This window comes from Capra hircus, chromosome 18 (genome assembly GCF_001704415.2).
Source record: "Capra hircus breed San Clemente chromosome 18, ASM170441v1, whole genome shotgun sequence".
Lineage (NCBI taxonomy): Eukaryota > Metazoa > Chordata > Mammalia > Artiodactyla > Bovidae > Capra > Capra hircus.
Genome location: NC_030825.1, coordinates 56,695,454 through 56,714,023, shown reverse-complemented (window position 1 = coordinate 56,714,023; position 18,570 = coordinate 56,695,454). Strand labels below are relative to the sequence as shown.

The window sequence follows — 18,570 nt, the reverse complement described above, 5'->3', positions numbered from 1 at the left end:
CTTCCAATTTGGAAAAAGGATGTTTTGGTTTTCATTTTTGGATGTGTGTTGTTGGTGGCTTTCTTGCTATTTTACTAATAATTGCTGTCAGTTCAGCCTTGTCATTACCAGTTTAGTTTGTTACGGGTTGTTTAGTTAAATGGCATGTATAATGATGCATATTTGCCTCAATTCCGGGCGTGCGTGGCCTGCAATTTTCCACTAATTAGACTTTTTAAAGACACATATGCAGTTATCTACTCAAATTTGCATCATCTGTTCCCCTATTGCCAAAGCAGATGTACACAGTGCCCACCCACCCCTCCTCCAGGAAATAATTTGCTTTTTATCTCCAAGTTCTTTTTGCACTGGTAGGCAGGAATGGGTGTTGGGGGGTACAGATGGATGGGGTTCTTGCCCCACTGAAGTGAGAGTCATCAGGCAGTGCAGACAAGAGGTGCTGGGCCTGAGTCAGACAGGAGTAGTGGGGCTGAGAGGAAGCAACAGCCCCGGTGAGACCTGAAATGCAGTAGTAGCAAATGGACCAAGGACCCCAAACACACCCCCAGCTTCAGCTGCCATCCCAAAAGGATCTAGCCACCCACCAATTCCCCAAAGAATCCAGCATTCAGACCCTACTCCTCTCAAACGGCTTTATTTCCCCAGTGTGGGGAGCTGAGTGGACACTGGTCCCTGCACCACAAGGACCTGGTAGCCTTCTCCAGTCCAGTGGGCTGAGATACAGCCCTCAGAGAGGGAACGCCTGGGCTCCAGAGGCTTATCCTCCTAGAGTAGGGCTGGTTCTGGGAGGAGCCAGGCCTGCCATGGTCTGCATGGATGACACTCCCTGAGTGACCCCGACAGCATCCAAGGTTGCAGTTCACGGGCATCCGGTTCACCTCAAAGACAAGGTCGTCAGGTGCAGGAGTCAAGGACCTGCTAGGCCTTACTCTGGGAGCAAAACTCCCTCTGGCCGCTACTCCTTGACGTCCACCAGCAGGGCTCAGTCTGGGGGAAGAGAGGAGAGAAAAGAAGCAATGGGCATAGAGAGGAGGGCAGAAAAAATGAGAGACTGGCAAAAAGAAAGACGCACAAAAAGCCCAAAGGAGACCAAGAATGAACCAGGGGCAAAGGAAGGCCAGTGAAAGAGAGAAACACTGAGATATGGGAAGAGACCCAGAAAGCAAGGACACAGACGTAGGTGGTGACAGACACCAGACATACACACAAGTAGATGGTAAACACTGACCTTTGGGCCCAGGTGGAATTGGGGGGGCTGGTCCCCCTGGGGGCAGCAATGTAGAACGGCTCAGGGCCTCAGCTACCCAGCCCAGGACACGGGTACAGTGCTGGACCTGGGGAGCAGCGGAAGACATCGCGGCACCTGATTGGAATCTGCTGCCGCTCACCCTGGCCATCCTCCTCCAGCCTGGCCCGGAGCCCTCACCTCCTGTTCCAGCCCTTTCAGACGCTGCTCGTACTCGCGGATCTGTCTCAGCTGCTTCAGTGCTGTGTCCACCCTGGGGATCCAGGGTTTTAGGTGGGTGCCAGCAGCCTACCAGCCCCACCCACCTTGAAAGACCCGCCCCCCGCAGCTCCGCTTTCCTCCCTGGCGTTCCGGGACCCTGCCCCGTAGGCTCCGCCTCTAGCCTGGGCCTTTGCAGGAAGTCAGTCAAGAGATCGATCCCGGAGGACAGAAGCCCCGCCCAGAGCCAGGCCCCGCCCTCACTTCTGCGACGTGCGCTTCAGACGTTCGGAGTTGCTTTCCCGTTTGTCCCGAGCACGCGCCAGCAAGAAATTTTCCTTTTGCACTGACTCCCATGTCAACAGCCTCCGCTCCGCTTCCTTCGAGAGGTGGACCCCTGGACAGTGGGGCCAGAATAGAGTCAAAGGGACTGCCCATCCTCGGGCCACGCCCGCTCCTAGACCCAGCTTCCCCACCCAAAACCTCGAGCTTCAGTGATCTCCCAGACTGCACTTCCTCACCGTTCTTGGTCTTCCACTAATACCCCACGCCCAGCCCCTTGCCAGAGTAAGCCCTGCCCACTAGTGCTCCTAAGCGTCCTCCTCCTGCATATACATGCTCTTCTTTCTCTCCAGGCCCCGCCCCCTGAGTTTCTCTCTTTTGGGCCAAGCCGGGCTCTCACGAAAATGCTCGGCGTCTGGGGACGGTGGCAAGCGCGCCCGGCGCCTGCGAAGTCGATGGATGAGGGAGCGCACGTGCGATATGAAAATGAGAGGCGGGGCCAGTGCGGGCCGAGAGTGAAATTCCCGGATGAGGCTGTAGCGCTGCGCCTTCCAGTAGAGGTCGCTGTTGCCCTGCACTTTGCCGAAGGTATGGCTGTAGGGACCAGAGATCAACAGTCACTAGAGGTAGAGGCGCCCCTTGGAAAAGCGGATCAAGATTACCTGTCAGGCAATATCTGTTTGAAACCCCAAGCAGAAGGCAGATGTCAGGATCAATAAAGTCAGAGGCATTTGGTAGCTGGGTTAGGAGGCTCCAGAGTCGGATGTCAGAGATCAAGTTGGGAAAGCTAACACGAATTAGGTAGAGATTGGAGTCAGGCTCACAAGTCAGCCTGGACACAAGTAACTAAAATAAAAAATGAAAATGGGGACATTACTTTCTACCTTATAGAATCCTACTAAAAACCATTATGTGTGTGCTAAGTCGCTTAAGTCGTGTCCAGCTCTTTGCGACCCTATGTGTAGCCTACCAGGCTTCTCCGCCCATGGGATTTTCCAGGCAAGGATACTGGAGTGGGTTGCCATTTCCTTCTCCAGGGGATCATCTCGACCCAGGGATCGATCCTGGGTCTCCCACATTGTAGGCAGGTGCTTTACCATCTGAGCCACCAGGGAAATTAAAGTCAGATAAAAATATCACGATTATAGACCAATAGCCTTTATGAATATACATGAAAAAACCCTCAACAAAATACTAGAAAACTAATTCAACCACATATTAAAAGGATTATAAGTGGGATGTGTGCATGCTAAGTTGTTTCAGTCGTGTCCGGACTCTTTGCAACCCTATGGACTGTCGCCTGCCAGGCTCCTCTGTCCATCAGATTTTCCAGTTAAGAATACTAGTCATTAGGAAAATGCAAATCAAAATTAAAATGAAATAACAAGTTCATGCCCACTAGGATGTCTATAACCTCTTAATAAGGAAAGCACCTATTAGAAAGGATGTGGAAAAGCCAAACACAGAATTAACACATGACCCAGCATTCTATTCTAGAAATAAAACCAAAAGAAATAAAAACAGAGACTCAAGCAGATATGTAAACTCCAATGTTATTGTAGCATTATCCCCAACAGCCAAAAGATGGAACAACCCAAGTCTCATTAGATGAATGGATCAACTAAATGCCTTTTATCAGTACATCAGTATTGTTCAGCCATAAAAAAAAATGGAGTAGTGGTACATGAAAACCTTATGCCAGACACAAAGGAACAAATACTGTATGACTCTACTTACCTCCAGAGGCAGAGTCATAGAGACAGAAAGTAAAGTGGAGGTTACTAGGGACTGGGGGGAGGGGAAAATGAGAAGTTATCCTGTGCTTAATGGTTACACACTCTGTTTGGAGTGATGAAAATGTTCAGGAAATAGACAGTGGTAGTGGCTGTATAATGTTATAAATGTAATTAATGTCACTGCATTGTACACTTTAAAATGGAGAAGGTGGCAATTTTTATGTTATATATATATAGCCACAATTTTAAAAATTTTAATCTTCAGCCTGGACTCAGAAAGCGGATCAGATTCCAAAGTCCAGGTCAAGAGCACACTCTGGCTGGATTTGGGAACAAGCCAGCAGTAGATTTTAATCAGAGTTCAGAGACTAAAACTAGAATTACTTAGACTGGATCAAAAATCATGGTGGGGTCAAGGGTTAAGCTGGGATCAAGAGTCACTCTGGGGTCAAGGGTCATGCTGGGTCAGGCCAGATCATCAGAGAGCAGTAGTGAAGTCGCTCAGTTGTCTCCAACTGTTATGTAGGTCAGGAAGCAAGAGTTAGAACTGGACATGGAACAACAGTCTGGTTCCAAATAGGAAAAGGAGTACGTCAAGGCTGTATATTGTCATCCTGCTTATTTAACTTCTATGCAGAGTACATCATGGGAAACACTGGGCTGGAAGAAGCACAAGCTGGAATCAAGATTGCCGGGAGAAATATCAATAACCTCAGATATGCAGATGACACCACCCTTATAGCAGAAAGTGAAGAGGAATGAAAAAGCCTCTTAATGAAAGTGACAGAGGAGAGTGAAAAAGTTGGCTTAAAGCTCAACATTCAGAAAATGAAGATCATGGCATCTGGTTCCATCACTTCATGGCAAATAGATGGGGAAACAGTGGAAACTGTGTCAGACTTTATTTTTGGGGGGCTCCAAAATCAATGCAGATGGTGATTGCAGCAATGAAATTAAAAGACGCTTACTCCTTGGAAGGAAAGTTATGACCAACCTAGACAGCATATTCAAAAGCAGAGACATTACTTTGCCAACAAAGTTCTGTCTAGTCAAGGCTATGGTTTTTACAGTGGTCATGTATGGATGTGAGAGACTATAAAGAAAGCTGAGTGCCAAGGAATTGATGCTTTTAAACTGTGGTGTTGGAGAAGACTCTTGAGAGTCGCTTGGACTGCAAGGAGATCCAACCAGTCCATCCTAAAGGAGATCAGTCCTGGCTGTTCTTTGGAAGGACTGATGCTAAAGCTGAAACTCCAATACTTTGGCCACCTCATACAAAGAGTTGACTCACTGGAAAAGATTTTGATGCTGGGAGGGATTGGGGGCAGGAGGAGAAGGGGACGACAGGGGATGAGATGGCTGGATGGCATCACCGACTCGATGGACATAAGTTTGAGTGAACTCCAGGAGTTGGTGATGGACAGGGAGGCCTCTCGTGCTGCAATTCATGGGGTCACAAAGAGTCGGACACGACTGAGTAACTGAACTGAACTGAACTGTTTGGGACCCCATCGACTGTAGCCTGCCAGGTTTCTCCATCCACGGGATTTTCCAGGCAAGAATACTGGAGTGGATTGCCATTTTCTTCTCCTGGGAATCTTCCCAACCCAGAGATCAAACACAGGTCTCCCACATTGCCGGCAGCCTCTTTACCGTCTGAGCCACCAGGGCAGTAGGGACTCACCTGAACATCGCAATGAGCAGATTGAGCAGCAGGATGTTGGCCACCAGCAAGAAGACAACAAGGAGGAGCACCACCAGCCAGTTGGCATAAAGCGAGACGCATTTGCCTGAGAGCTTCCCTTCGGGGTGCCCCCATGAGCCCTGCCCCAGTGAACAGTTGCTGTGCTCCATGAGGGCCACTGTGAAGGGAGACAGTCAGAGATGGAGCCAGAGGGACCGGGACCTAAGGAAGACAGAAATCCAGAGGGGGGAGGAGAGCAAAGACCCGGGGAGAGGGGGACAGAATCCCAGAAAGAGAGGGGGACAGAGACGCAAAGAAAAAGGGAGAAGGGTCAGAGACCCAGAGATAAGGGAGGAGGAGGGGGGCTCACTTGGATGTCAGGTCCTCTCATCCTCCTTACCGTCCATCTCCCCCTGAGGGATCTGCCCAAAGATCTGCAGGTAGGGCCGGTAGAAGACGCGGCGCAGGATATTCGGGAGGCTACGGTCCTGGGGCCTAAGGAGCCCCTCAGTGGCCACCCCGTAGGCAACCAGCCACACGCCGAGGAAGAAGAGGAAGAAGAACACATCCTTCACCTGCAGAAGAGGAAGATGAGACCAAGCCTGGCCCCGCCCTTCCCTACTCTAGCCCCACCCCAGTACCCGAAGCCCCTCCTCCTCACCAGACGCTCAGTTACAGCGAATCCATGACAGCTTCTTGGTCCCGCCCCTTTCACCCTCAGGCCCCGCCCACACCAGCGTGACCCCACCCCTCACCATCTTGCTCACGATGACGATCTTGGGCCCCAGCTGTTTGTTGACTGTGAAGATGTGCAGCAGCCTCAGCGTGAAGATCATGAAGTCAAGGGAGAGGACAGTGCGGCCCATGTCATACAGGCCCGGGGTCAGCCTGGGTATGGGGAGACGCGGCAGACGTCACTCAAAGGTTACAGGGTGCAAAGAAAGCCCCGAGTCTTCCCAGCACAAGACTGAAGGCGAGGATGTGGCCTCTCCAGGGCCAGAACTGGGACACTCCCCACTCCAGTTCACGTGGGGTTTACTCAAAATTTGGCACCGTGACATTGCCAATCCGGGCCTCGCAGGGCGCTGGTACCCATTAAATAATGGCTGTATGAAAAACGGCCTTAGCAAAAAGCTGGGAAGGAGGTCCCTATAACATAAAGTTGAGAAAACTTCAGGTATATTTGCCCAACCTATAAATGGCAAAATATGGAGCCTTCCAGCAAACCAATAAGCAGAAGACAGTGAACCTAACAGGAAAATGGGTAAAGGATAAGGACACACAATTCACAGAAGAAGGTCAAACAGTGAATAATGTCAGCAATCCCTAAGGGGAAAATGAAAATTATATCCCTATTTTGCATCATCGTGTACTTCAACTTTGAAGGGATTAAAAACCTAAAGTTAAAGGTAAGACATTAAATCTTAATAAGAAAATACAGAAGAATATCTTCATGAACTTGAAATAACTGTCATATAAGAAAAAGAGTCCTATATACAAGACACAAAATCATGACAAAAGAAAATACTGAGAAGTTAACTACTTTGAAATATAAAACTTATGCATATTAAGAGGTAACATAAATATGATGGACAGAGGCAAAATTTTCTGCCAAAAAATGTATAGCCTAAGTTTGATTCTAAGGGAGTACTAGACAAACTCTAATGGAGGCAAATTCTACAAAATAACTAGTCTGGACTGATCGTAAAAGTTAAAAATGGACTGAAAACCTGTCCCAGATTAGAGACAATTAAGGAGACGTGACAACTAAAGGCAACATGGAATCCTGGATTGGCTCCTGATCCAGAAAAAGGACGTCTGTGGACAATTGATGAAATTTAAATAAAATCTCCCGGTTTTGACAGTGTAAGGTGTTGACATTTGGGGGATCTGGATAAATGGTGTATGGGAATGCTTTGTGCTGTTTCTGCAACATTTTTTTATAAGTCTAAGGGTTTTTCAAAATGAAAAGTTAAAGAATAAAAAATGTTTAAAGAACTTATGAAAGTGGAAAGACAAGTTGCAGATTGTGAGATGATATTTAGAACAAAACCCCCAAGGATTGGGACCCAGAGTAGAAGAAGAGCACCTACCAAAAAATATATACATGCACGAGATCAATGAACTTACAATAAATTAAAAACTGGGACACAGAATATGAAAAGACAGGTGACTAAGCACATGTGCCATTAGATACGAAAGTTGCCCAACTTACCCAACTAGGAGTCTTGGATGCGTGAAGTAAAACAAGGAGAGGTCATTTTTACCCATCAGATTGGCAAAACATATAAAGGTTAAATGGGAGAGCTACGAACTCAGATTGAAAATATCAGGTATCATCAAGCATGTCCTCTAGGGGGCAGTGTCTTACCCAGATGGTGGGTGTGTAGCTGGAAGAAGCTATTTTTACAAGGAAAGCAATGAACCTCAAAAATACATATACCCTTTGACTCACAAAGTGTACGTCCAGGATGTAAACTTTTATGACTTTGGAATAATAAAAAATTAGAAACAACTGAAATGCCCATCCAGAAGGGACTGGCAAAATAAAACGGTTCATCCATTCAATTGGAGAATGCTGGAAATTTGTCCTGTGTAAACTGAGATTTTTGGACTTTTTTTTCCCCCATGCAATAATTCTTCCCCCATCTAGGAAATGATGAGCTTGACAAAAATATCTAAAATATCAGAGGTATTCCTAAAGAATGTTACCACATGGCCTTAGTCCTTTCCTCTCAGAAGATACTTGATACAAAATACAAGGAATAAACAAAAGCACAATGTTCTATAAAACTTTCTTATCTTGCTGTTTGAAAAAATTATTCATGTCAAGTGACTTTGTACCATTTTTAACAGCACAGAGGAACCATGCCTTCAGTGTGTCAGAATATTGAAAAGAATAGAGGGTCATCGCTGTCAACTGTCCAGATTATGAAAGGGGGTGTCAGGATCCTTCATCCCCTATAAACAGTCACTAGGTTGTGACCACAAAGTTCTTTGCTGTCTTCAAAAGCATTGGTGTTCTAACAGCTAATACTTCATTTAAAAAAAAAATATCATCCGAGTACTGGACTCAGAGCAGCTAATATCTGATTAAAACTTCATGTTATCTCAAGTAGAAAATGAAAGACACTTTAGACAGATGTATTTGGTCTGATTCTCTCTCTTGAAGTGCAGAATTTTTGTCCCACTGCCTCATGAAAAGAATTCATTCATTCATTAAACCTGGCAAGGAGAAATCTTTCCTGGCTGCTTTAGCCGGCAATGACTGGCTAAAACCCCTTCTTCAGGAATCGGATGCAACATTTTTAAAGAATAAGGAATATTTGCAAATACTAACATGGAAAGAATGTCAGGGACATATTATGGAGAAAAAGAAAAGGTTGCAAAAAAATACATAACATATAGTATCTTTGACAGAAAACAACAAAATTCTGTAAAGCAATTATCCTTCAATAAAAGAATAAATTTTAAAAAACATATAGTATCTTCTGTGTATAATATCTGTGTATAGAAGAAGTATGTAAATGCATAGAGAAAGAATGGCAGGATGTTCACCAAACTGTTGATGGAGGTAATTACAGAGAAAAGGAGGAAGCTTGGGAAAAAAAAAAAGGAGGAATCTTGCAATGACTGAGGAAGATAATTGGTTTCTGTTTTATTCTCTTCTACACTGGGACATAATCTTGTTCAATAAGGATGTACTTCTGCATTTCTTTGGGAATAGACTATATTCAGAGATGTTTTAAATTGCTGGGAGATGAGACAGATGGGGCTTGAGGAGTTTATAATCTTGCATTGAGAAGAGAGACGCAAAAGCCGTGACGTAACCTCTATGGCGGGGAGTTCTCAGGATGTTAGGGGAACACAAAGGAGAGACCCAGAGTCTGAGAAGGAAAAAGGAAGACTTTCAGAGACACAGATAGTAAAGCTGAGGCAGAAAGGAAGTACAGAAGGCTGGCCTGGCCAAGGAGAGGAGGGAAAAGCATTTCAGGGTGGGGGAATAGCATGTGTCAAGACCCAAAGACAACATAATGTATTCCCAAGAATATTTTCGTTTCCCTTTGCCCTCTCTCTGGGCACCACACAACATGATCTAGAAACTATAGAAGAAATGAACTAACATTATATATACATATATCCCAACCTGGGCAACAGAAAATACTTCAGGGTAATTCCCCACAATTTATTAATTAGCTAAGAAATAAGCAGAAAGTCAAGATTTTTATGGAGTAAGTGAAAGTGAAAGTCGCTCGATCATGTCCAACTCTTTGCAACTCCATGGACAGTCCATGGAATTCTCCAGGCCAGAATACGTGAGTGGGTAGCCTTTCCCTTCTCCAGGGGATCTTCCCAACCCAGGAACTGAACTGGGGTCTCCTGCATTGCAGGCAGATTCTTTACCAACTGAGCTATCAGGGAAACCATGATTTATCATGGAGTAAAAAGTTGATAGAACACTTAGGCTTCCCTGATGAAATTTAAAACTATGAAATTTGACCCAGGAAAATCAGACATGACAGAATTAAAGTCACAAAGTACAATTCACAAACATAGCTTGAGCAGATTTTAGCAAAATCTGAAATGGATTAAAAACACGAACAGCGAACCAAATACTCGTAAAACTTAACTCGAACAGTAATCAAACTGAAGTAATTTCAGAAACTGAAAAAGAAAATAATTGAAGCTACTTTCACTGCCTTGCAATATAAAATTGATCGAGGCAGTTTAAAGTAACTAGAAAATACTTCCTTGGTAGGAATCTGTCAGTCGAATCCTGATTACCATTTTATAATCATGCAGATTCAAAGTACCGAGGATCAAGGTCAAAGCCACTGGCCTTGTGAAGAAGGAATTGCAAGTAGTTCTCAGAGAGGCTGAAGTGTAGATGAAGAAGAGAGAAAGGAATCAGAGAGGCACCCCTGCAGAGAAGGGCAGACCCAGAGCAGGTCCAGGGACTGTGGTGTGGTGCCGGGGAGCCCTGAGAAGCAAGGGAGCTCTGAGAGGCCAGCCCTGGGTATAGAAGGCCCCTTGCAGACCCTGTAGAGGATGGACTAGGGAGGGAAGAGAACGGGGTCCAGGAAGCTGGGCGAGGATCCAGGTGGCACAGGCAGCCATGGAGATGAGCTGGGGATGGGACAGAGGAAATCAGGGGACCCGAGGATGGGGCCTGGGACCGAGGACTGTAGAGGAAGAGGAGGAGAATGTGAGGGTGGCTCTCGGTGTGTGGCCTGGTGTCCGGGGGCCAGGACGGGGGTGCAGCTGCAGGGCCAGGCTGGGACTAGAGAAACATCTTGTGAAGTCCAGATCTATTAACAGAACAAAGAGCAGTGGGATTCTCATTTTACCCCATCAGCCCCAAAGCCAGATATCCACGTGTGAGCAAACGACTTATAGAACATCTTTAGCCGGTACTTTCAATCAAGGTGGGATCTGAGCCTTTTTTTTTTTTTAAGAAAAAAAGTTGGGCACCTTTCATATCTAATGGCACATGTAATTTATCACCTGTCTTTTCATATTCTCTGTCCCAGTTTTTAATTTATTGTGTTCACTGATCTCGTGCATGTATATATTTTTTGGTAGGTTCTCTTCTTATACGCTGGATCCCAATCCTTGGTGGTTTTGTTCTAAATATCTCCCAGTCTGCAGCTTGTCTTTTCACTTTCATATGTTCTTTAAACATTTTTTTAAGGAAAAAAAAAAAAAAGTGGAGTTGTTTTAAAATTGTGAACCACCACACTGTACATCTGCAACTGATATCACAGGTGGCTCAGTGGTAAAGAATCCACCTGCCAGTGCAGGAGATGCAGGTTTGACCCCTGAGTCAGGAAGATCCCCTAGGGAAGGAAATGGCAACTCATGCCAGTGTTCTTGCCTGGGAAATCCCATAGACAGAGGAGCCTGGGGGACTACAATCCATGAGTCGCAGAGAGTCAGACACGACTTAGCAACTGAACAATATTGTACGCCTACAACTGCTATAATATTGTACATCAATTACACGTCAATAAAAAATAAAAAAGAAGCAGCAGAATTGGATTTAGCTGCTGCCTGCTGCAGAGAAGCCAAGACTTGAGGCCCCTAACCTCACCCCTCACCTCCCATCCCCACCCTCCCACCCCCAGGAAGGAAGGGTCAGAGGTCGTCGTGGGCAGGGCATGCAAGGTCTCAGGGCACTCACCTGCAGCCCACGCCCAGGACGAAGCAGGTGAGGGCCACCAGGTCGCACTGGTTCCAGGAGTCGGAGAGGTAGAGGTGCAGGCGGCGGCGCAGTGGGGCCCGGTGGGAGTCTGTCCCGGGTCCCCCCATGGCCAGGCTGCCCAGGCCGCTGCCCAGGCCCTGGCGGAACTCCTCGCAGAGCAGGGTGAAGGCCCAGAAGTAGAGCAGCAGCTCCAGGACGCTGGGCCTCTCGGGCTCGAAGTCGATGAGCAGCACGCGCGCAAACAGCAGCAGGAAGAGGAGGTAGCTGACCACGTTGCCCATGAAGGCTGTCACTGGCGCCCCCCAGAACTGCGGCCAGCGGCGCAGGCGCGGCAGGCACCCCCCACAGCAGTCCCTGTGTCTGGGTGGCCTCAATACACCCAAGGGCACCTTCTCAGGGGGGTCTGTGGGCCTGTGCGGGAGAAAGGGGGAGAAGGGAGGAGGGCTCAACCTGATCTCTGCACCTGACCTTCACCACCATCAAGACTCTGAGCTTTCCTACTCTCCTCATCCTGCTTTCCAGTCAGTCCCCACCTTCACACCTTCTGACACCCTCCATCTCCTAGAGTTTTGACCCCTGATCTAACCTCTTAAATCTACCTTCAACACTGCTGAGCTTCCACCCCTGCCTTTTCCCACCCTTCTGACCTCTGGCCTCTGGACTGACCTCTGACTTGTCTGGCTTTTGGCTCCAAGTCCCTCTTCTTTCACCCTCACAATCTCTGACTCTCTGTCTGACCTTGGACCATCTTCCTGACCTCTGGCCCTCAAATATAACCTCTGACCTCCTCATTTCATGACCTCGGTTCCCAGGTTTGACAACTCTGTTAACTACGCTTGCCATCTACCTCTACAGGGCTTCCCAGGTGGCAGCAGTGGTAAGAGATGCGGGTTGGAGCCCTGGGTCAGGAAGATCCCCTGGAGAAGGCAATGGCAACCTACTCCAGGATTCTTGCCTGGGAAATCCCACGGACAGAGTAGCCTGGTGGCCCACAGCCCATGGGGTCGCAAAGAGTCAGACACTGAAGTGACTGAGCACGCATCTGCCTCGGCAAGGATTAAATCAGGCCCTGCTGCAGCTGCTGACCTTCAACACCCCTTGAAGGGAATTCAGGGTGGAGAGCAGGAATGAGGCACTCTGTGCTCCGGGTAAAACTGGCAGAACAGGTTTTCCGATAGATATTTCAGGTGCTGATCTTAGGAACCCAATTCTTGCATCTCCTCATATCTAGAAAAGCACCAGATTCCTTCCTGGAGCTCCATCCCTGAATGTTAACTTCTGACCCACAACCAACAGAAGATCATCCAGCTGCCTTTTCTCAGTTAATTCTTCCTTCTTGATATCTGATCTCTCACTGTATAGCCTTACCTGAATTCTAACCTTCTTGGTCCACTCATATCTCTGGCCCTTTTCACCTGAGTTCTGATACTCTTCCCAGTTACATCCTAATTCTTAATTCTGATCTCAAATCAGAAACAGCAAAATGAATACTACTACCACTACTAAGTTCAGAAAGCTAACAGGAAAAATAAACTGGCTTGGAAAGGCATCCTGTCTTAAAAAAAAAAAGGGCAGAAAGGAAACCCCAACGTGGAGACAACCCAAATGTCCATCAACTGATGAACAGATAAAAGGTACTGGATCCAAACAATGGAGTATTATCCAGCAGTTAAAAGGGGATGAAGCACTGATACATGTTACACAGTGGATAAATCTTGAAAACATGATGCTAAGTTAACGAAATCAGTCATAAAACACCACATAGTATACGACTCCATTTACACGAACTATCCAGAACAGGCAAATCCATAGAGACAGAAAGTAAATTAGTGGTTGCCTGAGGCTGGGGAAGGGAGGAGTGGGGAGGGAGACTGTTAATAGATACAAGATTTCTTGCTGCAGTGATGAAAATATTTTAAAATCAATTTTGTGATGATTTCACAACCCTGTGAATATACTGAAAACGACTGAGAATTGTACACCGTAAATGGGTGAACTGAATGTATGGGAACTATATCTCAATAAAGCTGTTCTAAAACAAATAAGCAGAAAGAACAATGAAAGGTAAAGACAGTGAGGTGCAGAAAGAAGAACTAGTGACTTCCCTGGCGGTGCAGCGGTTAAGAATCTGTCTGCCAGTGCAGGGAATTCAGGCTCCTAGAGCCCGTGCTCCACAAGAGAAACAGAGAAACCACCGGAATGAGAAGCCCACGCACCGCAACTAGAGAATAGGCCCCGCTCATGGCAAATAAAGACAGCCCTCGCACAGCAAGGAAGACCCAGTGCAGCCAAAAATAAAGACTGAAAAGAAAAAAAAAAGAATTAGCTCCCCAATAACAGGAGGATATAGACCTGGTAACAAAAATATGTGGTGGGTCAGAACCCTCCCCAAAGTCTGCCATCTTAAATCCAAGCAAGACACACACGGATTCCTGGATGCTTCACTGAGGGAGCGCCAGGAATCTGTCCTTTAAGAAAGTTCTCCAGGAAGGTGGCTCTCCACAGCGGCTAAGAGCACAGATTTAGGAACAAGAAGATCTGGATTCAAATCCCACCTCCCACCACTGACCAGTCAATCACATGATCTGAGGCGGGTGACATAATGCCGCAGTTATTTCATCTGTAAAATGGGGATAACAATAGATACAATAGCACACAGTTGTTGAGAGAAGTAAATGAACTGATTTCAAAATGGTTTAGTACACTGGCTGCCCACTGTAAGTGTTCTATAACATGATCTATTTTTTATATTTATTTGGCGGTGCCTGGTCTTAGTTGCAGGATGCGGTATCTTTGATTTTCACTGTGATCTTTAGTTGTGGCATGCAAAGTCCTACTTGTGGCTTGTGGGATCCACTCCCAGGGATGGAACCCAGGCCTCCTACATTGGAAGCATGGAGTCCCAGCCGCTGGACCACTAGGGAAGTCCCCATCATCTCTTGTTATCATTGTCATATGGTACCAATGTTGGGAACTCGCCAGGCAAGGACACCATTATGGATCCTGACACTGGAACCTTCCATCTAACTTATTTCAGAGGTCCGATTATTTTTGTTTGTTTGTTTCCTCTTCTACCTTGACAAATATTTTATATTCTGTGCATTATCTCAAAAAAAATGTATACATAATATATTTAAATTTGACTTGTTTCACAGTAGGTGGTGTGTTTTACAGACTTCTGGCAGTCTGACTATTTTTCTAACAATTACCAGAAACAATTTTTTCTTCTAGAATATTGGGGCTGAGGTTCCTCCCTTTTCCTATTCAAGTGGTTAAAGTAGAGATGTGTGTGTATGTATGTATATGCTGGTTGCTTGGTCACGTCTGACTCTTCATGACCCCATGGACTGTAGCCCACCAAGCTCCTCTGTCCATGGGATTTCCCAGGCAAGAACACTGGAGTTGGTTGCCATTTCCTCCTCCAGGGGATCTTCTCAACTGTGAATGAGTACACTGTATTACTGTGGACCAAATATTTTGGTTCCCTCCCAGTGGGAGAATTAGGAGCTAAGGAATTACCATATGACTAGTTTTTGCCAATGAAAGGTGGGCAAAAGTGACATGTCACTTCCAAGTGGAGGCTTTAAGGTCCAGTACCTCCCTGGTTGCCACTGGGGCTTCCCCGGTGGCTTAGACAGTAAAGAATCTGCCTGCACTGCTGGAGACCCAGGTTTGATCTCTGGGTAAGGAAGATCCCCTGGAGAAGGGAATGGCTACCCACTTCAGTATTCTTGCCTGGAGAATTCCATGGACAGAGGAGCCTGGAGGGAATCAGGCATGACTAAGAGACTGACACACCTGGTTCTTGTCTCTTCTCCTGCTACCATGAGACCAGCAACATCTCAGCTGGAAGGTGCTTGCTTATCCCAGAATGCAGACCATGCAGAGCAGAGCCACAAACAACCCAAAAACGGAGCATGAATGGCGACGCAATCCTCACTGTTGCCAGCCACTGAGAGTTTGGGATGCTTCGTCACGGCAGCATTACCCAACCTAACCTGACTCATACCATACAACCTTCTTTTTATAGAAAAGAAAGTTGAGGCTCATGGGCGGAGCCACTTACAAAGTCAAAGTCAGGATTTGAACCCAGGTCTGCTCGACTCAGGACCAAGTCCTTCACGCCTCTGTTCTGCAGAATTACCGACTATTAAGTATTCTATTCCATTTGCATAGGGCTCTGATTTTGAAAACACCTTCATGGGTACCGCAGCATGGAGATTAAGAGCAAAGTTTTTGGAGACAGAAAAATAAAAGAGGCAAAAGATCCCGAAATGAACCAAATCCACCCAGTTCTACTTGCTCTGTCGAGGCAGAAATACATGTCGCATGAGGCAAATTGAGTGCCAGTGAGGAACTCCTTGGTAGCAGGACCAAATCTAGAACCAAGCCTTGAGCTTGGCATCTGAGAAGCCTCCTCAGTGTTTTCAGTGGCTTCAAGAAACCCCCATCTCCTGAAGCCCCACGTCTCCCCTCTGGCCTTGTTCCCAGTGCCCGGTGCTCCTGGGGCTGCCCCGGGTGCCCCCACCCCTGCAAGGTGCTGGCGCTTCACTCACTCGACAGGCCCTTCCCCACTGATGTCGCCATCCACGTCAAGCATCGGGTCCTTCTGCGTGGGCTCCTCATCTGACTTCCTGGCATGGAGGGATGCCCAGAGTGAGGAATAGGGGAGAGGGACGGTAGGAGAGGAGTTCTCCAGAGAGACCCAAACTCAGCCACCCAGAGACATGGCAGGAAGGAGAGGAATTACCCCAAAGGCACCTGCCCCCAGAGCCCTGGCCAGAAAGCAGAGGAATTGTATTGAGTCCCCCGAAAGCTCCCCTCCCGCAATGAGCCCCCAGTCTGGGGGAGGGAAAGAATGAACATGGTTAGGGAAAGCACTGGACAGACCACGTAGAAAGGCAGCCAGAATTGAGCAGGAAGGAGAGGCTGATCACCCCACCCCACCCCCAACCCCACCTCCTGCCAATCTAACCCCAGGGACTGACCTGAAGGTGATGAGGTCGGTGTAGATGAGTAGGGGGCAAAAGAAGGCAAGAACCAGGGCCCAGATGGGCGTGGTGCTGTCCATCTCCCCCCACCACTTCTGTGTCAGCAGAGACTGTGAGGGTGGGGAGGATTAGGAGCCAGAATCTCCCCCGCAACCCCCTCCCGAAGACCCCAGGCAAGGACTGGACCCTGCTCCAGAGCCCAGGGCAAATGCTAACTGCAGTGGTGGGGCTGGGGGTGGTGGGGGGAGGGAAAGGGGTCAAAGGCAAGGACCACCTGTCCCAGATTTTAGTAGAGTTAAACAGCCAACATTTGTTAACACGATACACCAGATACTGGGCTAAGCACTTTGCACAGATCAGCTCACTTAAGCTTCACCACTCCCCCAGGAGGACAGGTACTATTATTATCTCCTTTTCCATAGATGGGGCACAGGGAGGTTACGGAAGGGGCGAAAACTGGAATCCAGGAGTTTAACCATCATTCAGAGTAAAGGACTCTGGGAAAGTACTTGAAGTGCCAACAAGTCATTCCGACAATGAAGGTGGGACTCCCTGCTGGGTAAGCAAACCTCGTACTTGGGGTGGGACTCACTGAACCCCTGTCAGATTTAGACTAGGGAAACCGAGAGAAGTTTCAAAATGTCAGGATTAAGGACTTCCCTGGTGGGTAGTCCAGTGGTTAAGATTCCACATTTCCACTTCAGGGGGTGTGGGTTCAATCCCTGGTCAGGGAAGTGCACACATGCCACTGTGTGCACCCCAAAAAGAAAGAAAATAGAAACTGACAACCAGAATGTAAAAATGCAAGGCTGACTACAAGTAATGAGGTACGAAATTTACTCCCAATTATCAGAAATAAGACTTTTTTTTTTAATGTCAGGATTAGCAGAATGGGAGAGACAGAGGGGGCAAACAGGGCTTCCCAAAGGAAGGGTAGGATTCCCTAAACCAGAGTTTGTCTACACCTAGAACACTAGGTAATTGGCCAGTGAGGCTGTTTTAATTGTTGAAACCGGGAAACGGGGACCTCTCTGGGAAGTGGGAAGGACTTCTTGTGTGAGAGGCGGGACTTCCTACTAAAGTCACCAGTATTTCTGTATCTGGAATAGATTTTTTTTTTTTTTTTTTTTTTGCCACATTGCACAGGCACGCAGGATCTTAGTTCCCTGATCAGGGCTCAAACTTGTGCCATGTGCAATGGAAGCACAGAATCCTGATCACTGGACTGCCAGGGAATTCCCTGGAATAGAACTTAAAAAAAAAATTGTTTATTTATTTGGCTGTGTCGAGTCTTAGCTGTAGCACGTGGGATGTTTTAGTTGCAGCATGTGGGATCTGACTCCCTGACCAGGGATCAAACCCAGGCCCCCTGCATTAGGAACGCAGAGTCCTAGGCATTGAAGCACCAGGAATTCCCGGAATAGAACTTTCTAGAAGAGTATGCTTTGCTGTGGGAAGGTTGGCTTTCCTGTGGCAGGGCGTGGGGCTTCTTTGGGGAAGAGCAAGCTTTCTGGGAGAGGGCTGAGATTTTCTGGAGGAGGGGTGGTCTCCAGGAAGGCGGTCCCACGGACTGCCCATGGTCAAGACCATGGCAGGGGCTCATCCTCCAGACTTCCCAGAGTCCAGCTGAGGACTGTGTGGGTATCTCAGATGCTCACCTGTACCCCATCCTGGGCAAAGAAGGCACGGGCATCCGCCTGTGTGGCGAGCTGCAGGCAAGTGGCATCACCCCAGAGTGGGCAGCGCCGAAGGAGCAGGCGGGCGGATCGTTCCTCGCTGCTGCGGTAGCATTCTCCAAAGAGGTCTGGGTGTGGAACATTCGTGTGAGAGGGAGAAGAGTCGTGGGAAGACAGCAGGAGGGAAGAGATAAGGGGATTGCAGGGGAAGGGGCAGGGTTACTAGAGAAGAAAAGGGGAGACTTACAACCCCCTTTCCTGGCTGCTCCCTGTAGTGCCCCCAGGCACCCATACCCCACGCACCAACACCCAACCCCTCGAACTTGGCCGCCAGTTCCTTCCTCCGCGCGGCTTCCTCAGCCTCAGTCTCCAGGCGCCCCAACACTCGCAGCAACAAAGAGGCCCCAAGAGCTGAGGCCACAGAATTGGAACCCTGGAGAGACAGAGACAGGGGGTCATGGGTAGGGACAGAGTTTGAAGTGAGATTCACGGAGGCGGTGAAGAAGATGGGAGGAAAGCTTGTGATCAGGGAAGGGACAGAGGCCAGAGGTCATC

The 18,570-nt window shown here is 47.7% G+C and overlaps 1 protein-coding gene across 3 annotated transcripts in view; it reads right to left on the bottom strand.

The window, feature by feature from the left end:
* TRPM4 (transient receptor potential cation channel subfamily M member 4) overlaps window positions 619–18,570 on the bottom strand; it is a 40,532-nt gene continuing 22,580 nt past the window's right edge. Inside the window, exons 13-25 of one of the 3 annotated variants that reach the window (XR_001919540.1) lie at window positions 18,319–18,448; window positions 17,998–18,143; window positions 16,337–16,449; window positions 15,905–15,982; window positions 11,328–11,759; window positions 5,902–6,034; window positions 5,547–5,721; window positions 5,147–5,368; window positions 2,127–2,320; window positions 1,709–1,841; window positions 1,427–1,499; window positions 1,229–1,334; window positions 619–987 (exon numbers count right to left, since the gene is read on the bottom strand). Coding sequence is in view for 2 of the 3 variants with exons in the window: in XM_018062764.1 (XP_017918253.1) it covers window positions 983–987; window positions 1,229–1,334; window positions 1,427–1,499; window positions 1,709–1,841; window positions 2,127–2,320; window positions 5,147–5,324; window positions 5,547–5,721; window positions 5,902–6,034; window positions 11,328–11,759; window positions 15,905–15,982; window positions 16,337–16,449; window positions 17,998–18,143; window positions 18,319–18,448 (1,896 nt within the window). In the remaining variant the exon portion in view is untranslated. The remainder of the gene's footprint in view (window positions 988–1,228; window positions 1,335–1,426; window positions 1,500–1,708; window positions 1,842–2,126; window positions 2,321–5,146; window positions 5,369–5,546; window positions 5,722–5,901; window positions 6,035–11,327; window positions 11,760–15,904; window positions 15,983–16,336; window positions 16,450–17,997; window positions 18,144–18,318; window positions 18,449–18,570) is intronic. The other 2 variants (XM_018062764.1, XM_018062765.1) reach the window with 2 other exon arrangements.